The sequence below is a fragment of the Nematolebias whitei genome, chromosome 22 (assembly GCF_014905685.2).
Source record: "Nematolebias whitei isolate Nwh7 chromosome 22, NemWhi1, whole genome shotgun sequence".
Lineage (NCBI taxonomy): Eukaryota > Metazoa > Chordata > Actinopteri > Cyprinodontiformes > Rivulidae > Nematolebias > Nematolebias whitei.
The window spans coordinates 15,639,053-15,655,027 of NC_056519.1; the positions used below are offsets into that span (position 1 = coordinate 15,639,053).

The 15,975-nt window shown below is 40.2% G+C and overlaps 2 protein-coding genes across 2 annotated transcripts in view; both read right to left on the minus strand.

Moving 5' to 3' along the window:
• Positions 1–1,323: 1,323 nt before the first annotated feature.
• chpt1 (choline phosphotransferase 1) lies at positions 1,324–9,448 on the minus strand. Its single transcript, XM_037696078.1, has 8 exons — positions 9,082–9,448; positions 7,060–7,207; positions 5,710–5,851; positions 5,512–5,596; positions 4,974–5,105; positions 4,575–4,733; positions 4,297–4,422; positions 1,324–2,303 (listed from the first exon to the last, which is right to left on the minus strand). The coding sequence occupies exons 1-8, from the start codon at positions 9,319–9,321 to the stop codon at positions 2,187–2,189; spliced, it is 1,149 nt and encodes a 382-aa protein (XP_037552006.1). The 5' UTR covers positions 9,322–9,448; the 3' UTR covers positions 1,324–2,186.
• Positions 9,449–12,561: 3,113 nt separating this feature from the next.
• mybpc1 (myosin binding protein C1) overlaps positions 12,562–15,975 on the minus strand; it is a 31,271-nt gene continuing 27,857 nt past the window's right edge. Inside the window, exon 32 of the mRNA XM_037695737.1 lies at positions 12,562–12,700. Coding sequence (XP_037551665.1) covers positions 12,597–12,700 — 104 coding nt within the window. The 3' untranslated portion in view covers positions 12,562–12,596. The remainder of the gene's footprint in view (positions 12,701–15,975) is intronic.

Here is a 15,975-nt window from a genome sequence, read left to right on the forward strand (position 1 = left end):
TAATAATAAGAAACGACACAATTACAATAGGCCTTCGCAGCGCTTTGCTGCTCGGGCCTAATAATGTCAGCACTGTATGTTTCCAAACAGTCTCTGCATTTAACCCATCCACCACCAGGTGGTGCAGTGGGCAGCTATTGAAAGCACCCGGGAGGCATTTGGGGATAAGGTGTGCTGCCCAGAGACACCACAAGGTGTGCAGTAACCAGGGATCAAACCTGGGACTTTCGGGGTCCCGAGCCAGCTGCCCTGCCTCTACACCATCTTTAGACAGGCTCAGTGGGATTAACCTGTCTAAATAAAGATTGAATGAATAATACACACGACGGGTCAGCAGTGACGCAAACACATGCAACATATTTTTTTATGCTTTTTTTTTTTTTTGGACTAATGCGACTTATACGCCAGAAAATACGGTAAATATATATAAAAAAAAAAGAATTGACAAAATCAAAACATTTATTTTTATGATTTGCATGAAATAGATCCAACCCGTTTCATTTCTTTGTAAAATTTCAGACTTCTATTATCCACTGTTATTCTGCACCTTTAATGCAAATTTTCTCCTTTCTGATGTTACCACAGCCCAGTGTGGAGCAGAGAGCTGCTATAGGGTGCCCATGGGAGCAGATGGTGGGGTTAAGGGCCTTGCTCAAGGGCTCAGAGTGGGGCAAATGAAGGTGGAGGCAGGTATCGGTGCTTCACCTTTCCCACATTTAATGTTGGTCCGGGGACTCAAACTGGCGACCTTCCGTTCACAGACTTCCTTTCTCTAACCTCTGTGCCACCACATATAGTGCAAACAAGTCAAATAGTGTGCATTATGCACCACCTACAGCACCATGAATAAAAAAAATATCTTTATTAAAATCTTTTCACGAAAACCACAATGAGATTATTGCAACCAAACAACACTTTGATAGCTTAAATTAAGCTGAAGAGTCTCAATAGTCTGAAATGAAAATTAAAAAAAAAAATCCCACGTCATTTTAACACTTCAAGTTCGCTGATTTTATTGAAAAAAAAAATCCCTTTTAATCCCAGAGAACCTGAATTATTAGTCAAATTACGCTTCGTTAACATTCAATCATCATACAGTTACTAAATGCAACATATTTTTCACACAAATCATTCGCACATGAAAGTCACATAGAAGTGAAGAGTTAGTAAAAACAAAAAAAAACCTCCAGTAGTTTGTAGTATTGCCACTATTGCTGTATCTGGTAAACTTCAGTGAAAAAAAAAAAAAAATCAAAGATGTTTTAAATATTCACAAGTCAAACAGTAATTATGACAAACATATATATATATATTTAAGGCGTATTCAGTTCATTTCTGTATAATCATACATAATTAATCTTAGCCCTTTAGGGAGAGGAAATGAGAAAGCAGAACAAGTCGAGTGTTGATGCTTCATCGGTCGACGGTACTCAGCCGGTCCAGGTCGGTGCGTTTAAATTCAATATTTCCAGGAAAACATGAGCAACGGGTTATAAAGTTTGGAGTGGTGTTTGTGGTAAACCTAAAGGATGACCGTCGTCTGTTTCAGCATCAACATGTGACCTTTAACCTTTCACAGAGCTCGTCTACAACCTGCCAGTTCACATCGGACACTTCATTGGAGTTTGAGGTTTTAAAGGTCATTCGTTTTATTGTCTTTTGCAATTTAAAGCTGTAATTCGTGTCAAATGAAGCATTTAATAAATACAAAGACAAGTTGTTCAAATAAAAACTGATTAGTTTGATATTAGAGGTTTTGGTGACTCTTTATTAATTAATGTTAAACTAAATCCATGCCTTTAAGTTTAAAGCAGATAAAAATGCTTTGTTTCCCCAAAATATGAAAAACTTTTGGTTTTTAGATCAAATGAGCAGGAAATGCTTCTTAGATGTAAAATTAAAATTCAATTTCTAAAAACATGCATTGATGCTCAAATTAAAAACTGATTGGCTTCTCCAAAAAGAATTTTAAAAGAAACTGATTCTTTTTTTTTGTTTTTTTTGGTTTCTAGTGTTGGGTCGGTTGAATTGTTCCTTCTTGAGCAGCTTTAATCAGAAGTGGTAACTTTGTCGAGGCTGCAGCGGCTCTGGGTCGAGGGTCTCTCCTCCTCGTGGTGGTCATCGTCTGCTTTCAGGAGCGGGGAGAAATCTGCGTCTCCCCCTGCCTCCTCCCGCCGGGCAAGCCGTCAGTCACGGTGGGCGTTGCTCGGCGGCGTGATGCTGAACACCCGGATGCGCAAGTGGGAGGCGATCTGGAGGCACACGCCTGCGCAGTAGCGCATCAGATCCAGAAAAGAGAGGACCTGAAGAGGAAAAATGTTACAACAACAAATTTCAAATCAGATAATTGCTACATAAGGATCCTTCTGGTTAAATAGTTTTTTTTCCTCCATAGTGGGGTTGTGTGGAGTACCTATGATAAGTCAGTATCTAACCTGCAGAAGGCAGCAGTTCATAACCTCAGTTTGGAGTATCAGGAAGAAATATGGAGACTTTAAGGCTGTTACTTATATCGGAATCCATTCAAGAGCAAATTTTAATCTAAAGTTGTTCACGTTTGTCCCATTTTTATAAACTGAACGTTTTAATTGCTTCGTGTACACGTGAAAAACGCTGCTGCACGACTCCACACACAAACCTGCCACATGTCAAACTTCCCCTGACCTAACATCAAAACAGAAACTACGGAAAGTAAAACTGCGTAATTACTAACGCTAAGACAACAAGTCTTTTCTGGGAGGAAGGATTTCTGTATGAGTTTGATTGTAAGAAGATCGAAGCGATAAGCTAGAGATGTGTTCCCCATTTCTAGTCATCGTGACCCACTCATGTTTTAGGCCTAGAGTACGCAACTATTATTTTTCTAAACACGTATTTTTACTCTGGTTAAAAAAATTTAAATGAAAGCGTATACGGTAGTCCCTCGATCCTTCATGGTTCGACTTTTGCAGACTCACTCTTTCGCAGGTTTTCAAAGCAAGATTGTACACATTGTTTCCCGGTGGCCTGGCCCGCTCAGTGATCACAGAGGGGCCCCCTCCTTTCTTTTTCTGAGGATGTCTGTTACAGCAGAGCAGAGACTCAGGTGCACAACCTGTGACAAACAGCTTCAGAAAGAGAAAGGAAGGGGCGGGGGGTTTATCTTTCCCCATCACTGCTGTGGGAGCTTCAGTGAGGTGGATACCAGAGTGAGCGGTATGGATTGTTTATTTAAAATAAACAAGCGCGACTCGAACCAAGCCTTAACTCGAACTGAGTCGACCCGAACCGAGTCGGGGTTCGGGAAATGTCCCGGTGCTCCCAATGGCCGGTCCGGTCGCTGATTTGCTCAGCAACCGTAGCATTAGTCAGTCTGCTCTCTTTCGCTGCGCTCTTTTAGAGCATTTAGAACATTGTTAAGAATACTGCAAGAGTGTGGGAAGAGTTTATACAGCCTTAAAATATATAAATACTAAAATAATATAACGTCCCTACTTTGAGGATTTTCACCTATTGTAGGGGTGTCTGGAACGCGACAAGTGAGGGACCACTACTGTATTTTAAAACATCTAAAAACGACACAAGTACCGGTAGGTGGGGCTACATCCACAATGAAAAAATAAATTAAAAAAAGGAAGAAAAAACAATCTGATCAGTCTGACAGGGCGGAAAACGGTCGGGGAAACACTGATCAATTCTAACGACACTCCCTCAACTCATTTAGGATTTAAAAAACCTTAAAACTTAAGGTTCTCTTACAACCATTTTAAATCCAATGAAGTGTGCAAACTCATCAAAAAAAGATCACCGTTAGCATAAACAAGGTTTAAGGTGTTTTTCTGCTCAGATACACTCGATTTAAACGAGTCATAAACAGGCTTCTGGTGAACTTTATCGCAGTCGGCTGCTAAAAGATGCAGCGCAGTGGGTTTCCAAGCAGCAACCTAAACAACTCTTTAACAAAAGCTACGAGATGTAAAAATCTAAACCTGTTAAGTTTTTGTGCAGGGAAAGTTGTACATTTGTTGTTTTAGAGGGTGGAACTTTGCACTCAAATGGATTTTGGATTAGCTGACAAATGGAAACAACCAACCAGATCGCGCTTTCCGCCATCTACTGCAGGTAAGACAGCAACTACTCATGATTAATCCAATTTAAGAGCGATTTGTAGAATAGCTTGAAAGATTAAACTTGCAAAGATCTGCTTTAGTCCCACAACAAAAACTGTAAAGACAACTCTCACATACGGCATTGAGCAAACCCAGCAGCAAAAAGCAAAAAGTTACTAATTATTTGACGCATTTGTTTGATGCTGACCATGGCGATCCAGAGGACGATGTGTTCATCAATGAAGCTGTTAAAGTACTGGTTGAGGAAGAGGAGGCCTGGCCCGATAAAAGCTGTGTCTGGAAGGTATAACTCACTCCTGGTCATGTGTGCAATCTGCAAATAAAAAAACAACAAAATAAAACAAGTTATAAGCATTCAGTCACAATCAAATACAAAAAAAAAAAAAGACCATACAAAGGTTAGAAATAGAAGCGTTTTTGAGTTAAGACAATTCTTTTGGAGAATTTCAAACAATTCAGACGTACCACCAGCTTGTTGGCGATCTTTGAGGCGACCATGCCGAAGGTGAGCAGGTAGAGGCAGGGGTGGTGCTCAAATAAATGGCTGGACGACTTCTTGAAAATGATGAAACCCAGCATCATGATGAGGCCAATGTGCAAACCAGGACTCAGCACGCTGGTGTCCTAAACACAATCGTTTAGACAAATAGTCATGTATTATTTTTCGGACTATAAAGGTGCACTTAAAATCCTTTAAATTTTCTTAAAAATCGACAGTGAGCCTTATAATCCTTGACCTCAAACTGATTTTATGTGGTACACGACGCTCATAAATATGAATTTGCTTCTCTTATAATCCGATGCGCCTTATAGTCCGAAAAGAACGGTAATTGAACATTTTCCAACTCCTGCCGAGATACTTACGGCCACAGTGGAGCCGTTCTTGCCAACTCCTCCGTTCAAAATCACATAGAAGTAGTTGTAGCAGGAGTACAGGGCGCCCCCGATGATGCCCATGATGGGGAAGGCGTACAGCTGCAGTCCAATTACGGGCAACTATGGAAACACAGAAGGCTCAAATTGAAACAGGAGACCAAAACTTCCAAAACGGGAAAAGTTCCTTATAAAAGGAGCTGCATGCTGAGCGTGATGGGAGCGCAAAGCAAAATGAATAAATAAAAAATATGCAGAGGACATCATCAGCTTTTTTGAGCCAGATCATGTCCAATAGATGACCTGTTGCCATGGCTTCGACTACCCATATTTACCTTCTCACTTCTCTCATGTGATGTAAAGTCAAGCCTCCAAAGGCAGCACAGAGTAAAAGTAAAACACAAATTCTATTTAAAGACAACTACAACTAGAAATTGTCCATTTGTTCTTCACTCAGGTGGAATGAAAATGTCCCTGTGAGTAGTGTTGTTGCGTGTGAGGGGGGGCGAAACGGGTCAGTCCCGGTTACCGAAGTTTGCCAAAGGCTCACGCCTCCGAAGGCAGACATCAGGTACATGATCATGATGGCAAACTGCACCTCCGTGACGTCAACCCTGCGTAAAGATTCAAGACAGGCTTTAATTCAGGTGTTCAGTCAGAAGAGCAGAGCATTACTTGTAGGAAATTGGAGGGGGAAAGGGCGTTTAGGATAAGTCGGTGTGCTTACAGCCCAAAGCGAAGCGTCCCTGATACGTAAGTCTGCCAATGAGCGCAGAAGAACATGAACATCCCAATAAATCCACAGAACCAGATCCAGTTTGGGTACTTTCCTATTCCACATGAAATGCATGTTCCCACGGAAACAAAAACTGAAAAGTAAAGAGGGAAAGGGCACAAAAATCAGAAATGTACAGGTTCCCCTAAAGAATTTGCGCCCTCCGTCTCGGGGAAAGCAAAGCAGGAAAAGCTGATCTAAACGACAACAGCTTCAAATAAACACGTTTTAATTAATTTATCTTATTTACAATAAAGGCATTTATTCTTGCGCTGACCTACAAGCTGAACAATGTAGCTGTGTCAAAACCACTAATTATTTCCATCGTACTGTTCCTGTAGTTTAAAACGCCTTTATTATTGTTGCCCCCTTAAAGTTACAAGTAGCACCGAGCAGCGCTCCAACCTGCTGCTTTGAGCGTTCAGTCAGTTGCAGCCGTGGGGGAAATTCCTCTAATTTTTATACTATTAAAAAAAAAAAACTTGTTGGTTTTATATTTTATCCAGTGGAAAACACAGTCAGTCATGGCTCGTCTACCAGAAAGGCATAACCCACCTCTCTTTTCAAGCCAACGCTGTTTTGAAACAAATGTTTGCGACAAGCTACACTTAGCATTTTGAGGCTAATAACCAGCTAATTATTAATACATCATCATCAGGCTCTAAAAGTTACTTAACACCAGAACAGCACCGAGGACACAATATAGGCACGTTTTAGAAATAAAAATGTTTAGAATGATAAATAAACTATAAATTAACATCACTTTAACCACCTGTTGACTGTGGTGTTTTAGCCGACACCATATACAAATTTATTCCCAACAGATGTGAATAAAATCAAAGCGGAAACGTTCATTTACAGGAAATATCGTAAATAAAAATGCAATGAATAAAACTGCTGGTGTCATATTAAGTTAAATTCGGTGCCGAGTATGACTTTAAACAGACTTTCAACATGTTCACTACTTGTTTTTTTTATTTTTATGATTTATATCTGTGCATTAAAATGACAATTCTTTTTTTTAATGTTATTACAATATCATACCTGTAAAAAAGAAAAGAAAAAAAAAAAGTGATTATTTAGGAAGCAAATGTAAGTATTTGCATTTTTGTTTTTAAATAAAAGCAAATCACGCGATGCATTTTTCATTTTGTGTTTTAGTACAGTGAATATGTGAAACTGGTATTTTTGCTCGAGGTAATTGTACTGCCAGAATCCTCCATTCGCTCGTGTCTCAGCTCTACTGATGGATGTTACTATCTAGTACTTAATGACCAGAGCAGCAGAGCTTGTGTGCAGTACCTGTGGAGACGGCGTCACAGCCGTGGTCAAAGAGTTCCCCGAGGGGTGAGCTGCTGTTTGTTCTCCTGGCCTGTTTCCCATCAATAGCATCCAGAGACTGATAGATGAAGAGGCCCAGAGCAGACAGGATGAAGGCCCATGATGGAGCCTGAGGTGGAGGAACAGAAGTTTAAATTTACTTATAAAAAAAAAGATATTTGCCAATATATGTATCACCAGAAAATCAATCGTCACTCGCTATTAAAGGCGATGCTGCACATGTGTGTTTGTCTGTGTGGCGTTTGCAAAATATCTCGTGAATCAGTGGACGAAGTTTAACAAAGCTCGCTTGTTTGCTTACTGGATACAAATCTACTTTTAGGGTCAATCCAATCCTAAGCGGCCGTCGCAGATAATTAATAGCAGACATAAATTGTGTGAGTTGGTCACTTTACAGATGGGGAGATCAAATTTGATGTGGTAGTAGCCGAGAGTCCTTCACAACACACTCTGGGAGCAGGTTTTCAAACGCACTTGAGGTCATTTTAAAGGTTTGACTAAAACAGCTATAACTTAGTCGTAAATCGTAGTTTGGTGGCAGGTGATGTGCATTCCTTCAGGAAATGCTATGACTTGAGTTTAAATTATTTCTGACCTGTTTGTTAGTTTGGGTGAATCTTGTTCTGCTGATACAATCAAGAACGTCTTCATGAGATGAAAATGGTTATGGGGTTGGTTGATGAAACTATTAAAAGTAGGCGTTTCTGTTGCGTCTATGGACACATTACACAACTAGAAGACGTACAGTTTCGTCCCGCTTTGCTTTAAATCTGTTTGTAGTGAGAATAAAAATGGACTTGATTTTGCGCACGTCTGTTTAAGTCACATACGTCTAGATATGCGTGTTTTTCTTCCTACTATGATACGCTTGGCATTGCGTCTATGTACTATTGAATTCACGTTTGTTTGAAGAAGGGATTTGGGTGAACCTGTGCTGCTAGAGTGAAGGTTATGGACACAACTGCACACTAGGACAACACATTTGTTTACTGTTGCAACAACAAATGAGATTTGTTCCCTGAGGAACCACAAATCCTATGTTTTTTCCCAAAGGAAGATAATAAACTGTAATAAACCCACACAAGCAACATCCAGCCTCAGGGACATATTTAGTTTATTGCAAAGCTTACTTAATCAGGAGCTTTGAGCTGCAGCAGGGTTCAGATGGTATCAGCAAATTGCATGGACTTTGATTCAGCTCCACTGTTATTTCTCATGGCTGGATGGAACAAAGGTGCTCATCTGATACAGCATGTGAGAGGTGTGCACCTGCACAGTTCTACCATCAACCCTTGGCTCAGTTCAGAGTTGTAAGGCCTATTCCTGTATTATGGGCACGTGCAGTCCTCTCAGGATCTATATGCTGAGTTTTATTTACTCAATGTTGCTAAGTGATTAGCTTCTAAACCGATGTGGCCTGAAATCGGATCATCTTGAAATAAAAAAAAAGCTACTTTGACATGACTACATTGCTTCACATAAGGGCGGATGTACAAGCTAAACTTTTTAAGGACCAGGAGCATACCCTAATGATAGTTATTGAAATGATGCGACAACTTTGTCTCAGTTTTGTGAGGTCAATCAAACGTGGTACATTACTGTCAACACAGGATGACAGTAACTTTCTCTTTAATTCGGCTTGGGTTTCTCAGTAAAACACAACTGTCAAGTTGTTGAATTTCCAAAAAGAAATTATCAACAGCGCATTAGCCTAGCTTCATGACACATGGAAGTAACGTGAATTTATTTTCTTACACAACAAAATTTGAAACTCAAATCTATGCCGAATTAACAAATAGATTATAACAATTCATATAAAGATTTACTTATTGGCGTTTACTGGATTAGGGCTTTACAAGGGAAGCGAATAGTTATCTTCAGCGATTTCTGCAGGCAGGTTGGCGTTTCGTCTGAGCCAGAAATGGACACACAATTAGCCGCTCGTCTCCGTGTGGAAACTTCAGCCAAGATCGCTATACTCACCTCTTCTGTTGCTGTGGGGCAATAATACACAAGCACCACCGTGGACAGGATGTTGACTAAGAGTCCAACAATAGTCAGTGTGTTTGGAGCGATCCATGTCGGTATTTGCTGGACCAGCCAGTTCCAATAAATCTGACACGGTGGCTCAAATAGGGAGCGACCCGAGGCGCTGTATTTATGCTCCTCTAGTCGCTTGAGTTGTGCGGGTGACAGCGGCTCGGGCCACAAGAAATGTGGCATTATTTTTTCCCAGTATCGTCCCTCGTCGAAGTACCTTAAAAACAAACCAGTTCTCCCGGGTGGTAACTCGGAAGTGCCTGTATAGTCTCTCTAAAAAGATGGCATATTAAGCCACAAGGACGAGGCCATTTCTGCAGCGGAACTAAAAGTTGTCGAGCAATAGTCCGGACGGTTAAGATTGACGCGCATTTGTGCCGGAAATGAAGGTAGCTGTCTCCCGGGAAGTTTAAATCTACATGGACTGCTTTTTCTCCATTACTGTACTTCAGGCTCAGCAGTCTCAGGTGAATTTAGAAAAATGCTTAAAAATCGACTAAAACCAAACGTTGTTCGTGGCTGTCTGTTTTAAACATTGTAATAAAATTAGGGTGTAAACATGGTCAACCATAGCACAGTAACCGACCGGCTGTCATCTTGGCGTCCTTAGTTTCTGGCAGTAAGTGGACGTACGAGGAGAACAATAATGAAACTGAGCCAAAAAGTTTAAGGTTTTAACAATAATGGTAATAATTTTCAGAACTTGAACCTCAAAGAATTATTTACTTTATTTTTATTTCGTCTGCACGTTTTCAGTTAAACTATTTCCGCATACTTTGTGCTGTTTTATTCACTCTTATGTCAAAACACACATTCAGCTTGATCAATAATTGGTATGACTTTTGTTTTTGGTAATTTTTTATATTTTTATACTAATGATTTTACAAATTATTAAACTTTATTTAAAATAGAATTGCATTAATATCTCTAATTCCCTCAAAAACTTAATCTTATTCTTATTCTACCACTTGCAAGGACTATACTGTTTCCTCTGCAACAGGTCCAGGAGAGAAACCCAAACATCCCTCTCTCCAGCACTTTCTAGTTTGTTCTGGGGGACCCCAAGGCGTTCCCAGGCCAAAGAAGATACACACTCCCTCCAGCGTTTTCTGGGTCTTCCCCAGGGCCTCCTAACAGTGATACATGTTGGAAAACCTCTAAAGGGGGCATGCGTGAGGCATCCTAATTAGATGCCTGAACCACTTCAACGGACTTGTTTTGATGCAGAGGAGCAGCGGCTCTACCCCGAGCTCCTCGCTGGTTGACAGATCTCTTCACTCTATCCCTAAAGATGGCCACCCTGTGAAAGAAGCCCATTTCGACTGCTTGTATTCAGGATCTTGTTCTTTCAGTCATGATCCAAACCTCATGACCATAGGTGAGGGACGGAACGAAGACAGACTAGTAAATCGAGAACTTTGCTTTTTGACTCAACTCTTTCTTCACCATGACGGACTGAAGCAATGCCCTCATTACTGAGGACAAGGCCCCAATCCGTCGAGCCATCTCCCGCTCCATCCTACCATCACTTGTGAACAAGACGACCAGATACTTAAACTCCTTCACTTAAGGCAAAGTCTCCCCCCACCGACCCGGAGGGAGCCTTCCATTTGTTTCTGGTTTAGAACCATGGCGTCAGACTAACCGACTCTCATTCTAGCCGTTTCACACTCAGCTGTGAACCACCCAGTGCACGCTGAAGGTCTTGTCTTGAATACCCCTACAGAACCACATACGAGATCCTGAGGTTCTCATACCAGACACCCTCCTCTCCTTGATTGCATCTTGAGATCCTGTCCAAGAAAACGACAAACAGGATCGAAGACAAGGTACAGCTCTGGTGGAGTCCAACCTGCACCGGGAACAAGCTTGACTTTGTGCCAAGAATGTGGACACAGCTCCTGCTTTGGTCAAAAGGACAATATAGCCCTTAAAAGCAAACCAGGCTCCCCATACTTTTGCAGCACCCACCAAAGAATGCTTTAAGGAACATGGTCATAAGCCTTCTCTCCAAACTCCTCAAATCCATTGTTTAAAATCTGCTTCAGCATATTGGCTTTTTTTTTTGTTTGTTTTGTTTGTTTTTGTCTCTTTTAATGCTACTTTTAGCTACAGTTTTACCCTTTTTTCACTGCACTTTTGCTATTTTTGCTACTGTAATGCTGATTGGGCAGCTCAGGAAGTAGGAAAAAGTCCAGGATTTGGATTTCGAATCCCAAGCTGTGTGGAGATGTGAGCCCAGCTGGATCTAGTTGGTATCGCTCAATCTCACACAAGGCTCTGGCTCCTTACCCACCAGTAAAGTGACATTTCACATCTTTAGAGTTAGTTTTGCCACTAGGAATCAATACACCTAGGGGTCCTCCCTTCCCTGCTGCCCAGCCTGCTATGCCCAGTGGGCTCTGGTGAGCCCATGACCCACCCAGGTTGCCTCTCAACCTCGAAGGTCCTTCTCACAATTGGTGGAGGTGGCATCCTGTGTCATTTTTGGACAAAGCCCAGCTTAAGAGCCAAAGTCTGAACCAACAAGCACTTGCTAGTGAGCTCTGCTGCCAGTGCATAGCCCCTTCTTTAAATTTATTTTCAAAAGTTTTTAGACTCTACCATTACTACCGGTACTTCTTCTTTTTCTTTCGGCTTTTCCCTCTTCACCACAGCGAGTCCTCCTCCTCCATTTCACTCTGACTCTACCATTACTGTAGTTCGAAAATTGTATTAAGTTTCATCTACAACATATCTTTGTTTTATATACGGTAAATCCACACACGAGGAGCACTCCGGAGAGGAACAAGAACAAATATTCAATTTTATGTTTATTATAATCACAGTTCATACTTACAAAGAGTGAAGGCATGCACCTTGATGAAATCTCAGTCCATTATAAATCACAGGATCTAAATGTGTCATGCAGACTGTGGACTCAGAATAAACATCTACATTTTCTGACTTATTAGCCCAAAAATCCTACAGGAAAAGTAAAATGTTGATTTCAACTAAAACGATCAGCACGCTTTTCCCCTTAACTTTCCTCAGTCCTGTTTTGTGTTGTAAAGAGGTACATTGACACTGTACCAACAATACTGTGTGATTTATACATTCTCTTTCCGTTTCAATAAGTTACTAGAGAAAATATATATATTTTCACCAACCTTTACCAACAAAAATTCACATGTAAATACCACATGTGCCTTTACTTTAACACACGTTTCTATTAAATCTAAATACAAAATGCTGCCAACATGCATCTGGGCTTGTAAAGTCTTTCTAATAGTGATAAAAAGAGTTGAACTGTTTTTTATAGTGCACACAGCATGCCACACCACTGACCAGTACACCCCATCCCTATGTCCCACCATCCCTCCAGCTTTAATCAGTCTGCAGATCTCAAAAAGGCGATATAAATAGATCACTATTGGTGGCTGATGTCTGCAAAGCCCAAGGATCTCACTGCGCTACATTCATTTTTGCTTTTCTTGATCAACAATTTTCGCCTCATTCATGTACTTTTCAATCAGGTGCAGGGGTACTCCACGTCGCATGAGCTCGTAGAAGGTGAAGCCTCCTAAAAGACAAAATGAGAGAGTTATATTGTTGTCAGGAAAGGTACAGGCATATTTTGGATAAGGAGAAGTTGTGAAAAGCTGAACAGCAACAGATTTGGCAGAGTAAGACTATAGATCAGGAGCTCTCAACTAGGGCTGGGCGATATGGACCAAAATTAATATCACGATATTTTAGATGAATGGCGATATACGATATATATCTTGATTTTTTTTCTTTCTTTCCATAAAGTAATAACAAAAATATATTTGAGTCAAAGCTTTGTCCCAATTGTCACACAAGCACATATAGTAAACAGATGTAACTGTACAAAATAAATGTTTAAAAAATAAACTCTTTACATATATTACTTTATTTTTTAGACCTTTATTTACATATTATAAATAATAATCCTCTTCAGCTGCGCCACCTTCACGTTAGTAAGCATGTGTGATCTGCAGCTGCAGCTTCGGCAGACTTCAGCCTCCTTCTCTGAAACAAACCACGGGTCAAAACTCATTTAGCCGTGCTGTGCGTTAAGAGGAAAAGTGAGCGGTGGTGCCACGATATTAATAAATCAGCAGCTTATCATATCGCTAAAGACACGGTCCTTACTTTAGTGGCTAATAAGACGGCTAACACATTAGCCGTCTTGTTCCACAGTTGAGACTGGGACCGTGTCTTTAGCGATAGGCTAAGCTGCTGATTTATTAATGTTGCGGTGCCACCGCTCACTTTTCCTCTCATAACACACAACATGGCTAAATGAGTTTTGACCCGTGGTTTGTTTCAAGGAAGGAGGCTGAAAACACAGTCGGAGCTGCAGCTTATAACTTAACTTAAAGCGCTCTTTTAAATGGTGAAAAAAATTCATAGTGCCGACCTTTTGTTGGGACTTGTTTTCGGCATTGTCTACAAAAAAAAAACCATTTTTCTGCTGCTCATCTGACTATTTAAATCTGAACTATCTTTAAATAACGGCTATTGTTTTTCTTTTTGCTCAGCAGCAAAGCTGCTCTTCTTATCTCCCATATTTACTTGTGCTAAACATCTCCCGCCCACCCGGAGAAGCAGGAAGCGGGGGGAGCACGCGCAGCTGAGGGGCTGTGTGTTTGTATTCGGGGAGGGAGAAGGAGGGCTGCGTGGGAGACAGAGAAGACAGTAGACAGATTTTCACATACAATATAACACTATATTGTTTATATCGATATAGTCTCATCTTATATCACAAATGAAATTATCTTGATATTTTAAAAATATCGAGATATCGCCCAGCTCTACTCTCAACACAGAAGTGAAGACTGAGGAGACAGGTAGTTGAAAAGGCACATCTACAATCCACACTTTTATTATAAATTCATTTTTCTATTTCACAGTTTTATATAGAATATAATTTTTAGTGCAAGGTTTCTGCCGAAAAAGTATTTATTTGAAAGCTTTCCACTTTAAATTATAGTTTTTTGATTGTGTGTTAAGAGCACAGTCTTAAATAACTGCAGAACTGTATAAAAATACAGTAAGTTTTTGTGCAGAACACTCTTAATAACTACAAACAATACAGGCCACATTCCAAACAAAACACCATTCATCAATAGGTCCAAGTCATGTTGAGATTTACTGATTCTTTATTTATTTGACGTTCAGCAGGAAGCTGACCAGTGCTTTCCGCCCTGGATTTCTCTGAATTTCTCATCAAATGTTAGAAAGGTTGATAAAAATGTACTCACCTTATCAATGTCACAAATTACATGAGAGAAAACCATTGAGTTTAAGCATTTTTAAGCAACAAACAGCTAAAATCTTTAAAACTGAGGCCCAGATTCACAAATACCTCTTTATTTATTTTTTGCTGCTCCAATATTTGTGCATCATTTGCACCCACTAACTGCTCCATCTTGGTGTTTCATTCACAAAGCAGACAGCACCAACGATATGCTGGTGTAATCGCGGCCATCTGGTGCTGCAGATGTGAGCACTTTGCAACTTTTATATTTGATCTAACGTTGACTTTTCACTGCAAAGACATCAGGCTCAAAAGTGACATTGAGAAAGAGGAAAAAAAATAGAATCACTACCTAAAACTGCATAAACATCTCATTGTATTAGGGAAGAAATGTGTTCAAAATGGTTTTTCTAATTATTGATCATTCTACATCCTTTTTATTCCCACTTAATTATTTAAATTAGGCTCTTTGGTTTCTATTCCAGATAACTAAATGTGCACAGTGATGTTCCATGTTGATTATCCTGTAAGATAACTCATAACCGGGGTGTATGAAGTACTATCTTTTCAAATATTCTTTATTCATATGGGTTTCTATTCTGAATATTTAAAAAAAATAATAGTTTTGTGCACTTTAATAACAGTTTGTTTGCTAAAGCAGAACTGTATGACACTGATCTCTGCATGAGAGATAAATTATATTTTTCCAAACATAGATTGTTCCTCTTTCATTATTTCTTTTCCTGAACACCAGGAAAAGGACGAAGCACAAAGAGATGATAATATTTCAGCCCTGGTCTTTGTGTATATAAATACGAGCTGCTCGTGTACTCTTTCAATATGAGCAAACTGTATCAGCGCCGAGAGATGCTGTTGTGTTTGGCAGTTCTGATTAAAGCACAGAACTCTATTGGTGCGGGCTTTGTGAATTAGACGGATGCTTATTTGCTCCGACATAAGAGGAGCAATCTTTCGGTGAATTTAGGCCTGAGTTTTTTTTTTTTTCACATGAGTCAGGGATTTTAGCTGGCAAAGTTAGCATGCAAGCATGAAATGTTATTTACTGGTTTTGCACTAATGAGGAAGAAAAGCTCAAGAGAGACAAGGTTGCACAGGCTGGCCGAAAGATGAGTGACATAAGCTTCATATGCTGAAACCATATGAAAGCTTACCTTGTCTTACATGAGAACATACATTCACAATTCTTGAGTTGGGACTGGGGGAGAGAAGAGAAGAGGGGTTAACAAAATGTTTACATGGAGTTATATGTGTGCACCAGGGAATACTACTGAGTGATTACTGAACTCTTTATATGAAGAGTTAACTGAATAGCTGAAAACTGAGGATACTAGGATGAAGATATTAAGGACTAAAACACAAGAACATCACAAGGTGTGTGCACCAAGGGTGTGCGCTGTGATGATGAACAGGATGGCTAGATGGACAGGATTGGATACAGATGTGCGGGGACAGAGGGGAGAAACAACCTTGAATAAGTGTGGCTAAGTATGATGTGCACTGCACGTGCATCATAATTATGCTACTGTTTCATAATCCAGAACCAGTTGCACCAG

Bases quoted from the DNA above. Each gene is read 5' to 3' on its own strand.
- chpt1 (XM_037696078.1), bottom strand. From the start codon at position 9,321: ATGCCACATTTCTTGTGGCCCGAGCCGCTGTCACCCGCACAACTCAAG. The intron at 5,597-5,709 runs GTAAGCACACCG...ATCTTTACGCAG, and splicing joins GGGACGCTTCGCTTTGGGCT to GGTTGACGTCACGGAGGTGC. The intron at 2,304-4,296 runs GTCAGCATCAAA...TTTCCTCTTCAG, and splicing joins TCGTCCTCTGGATCGCCATG to GTCCTCTCTTTTCTGGATCT.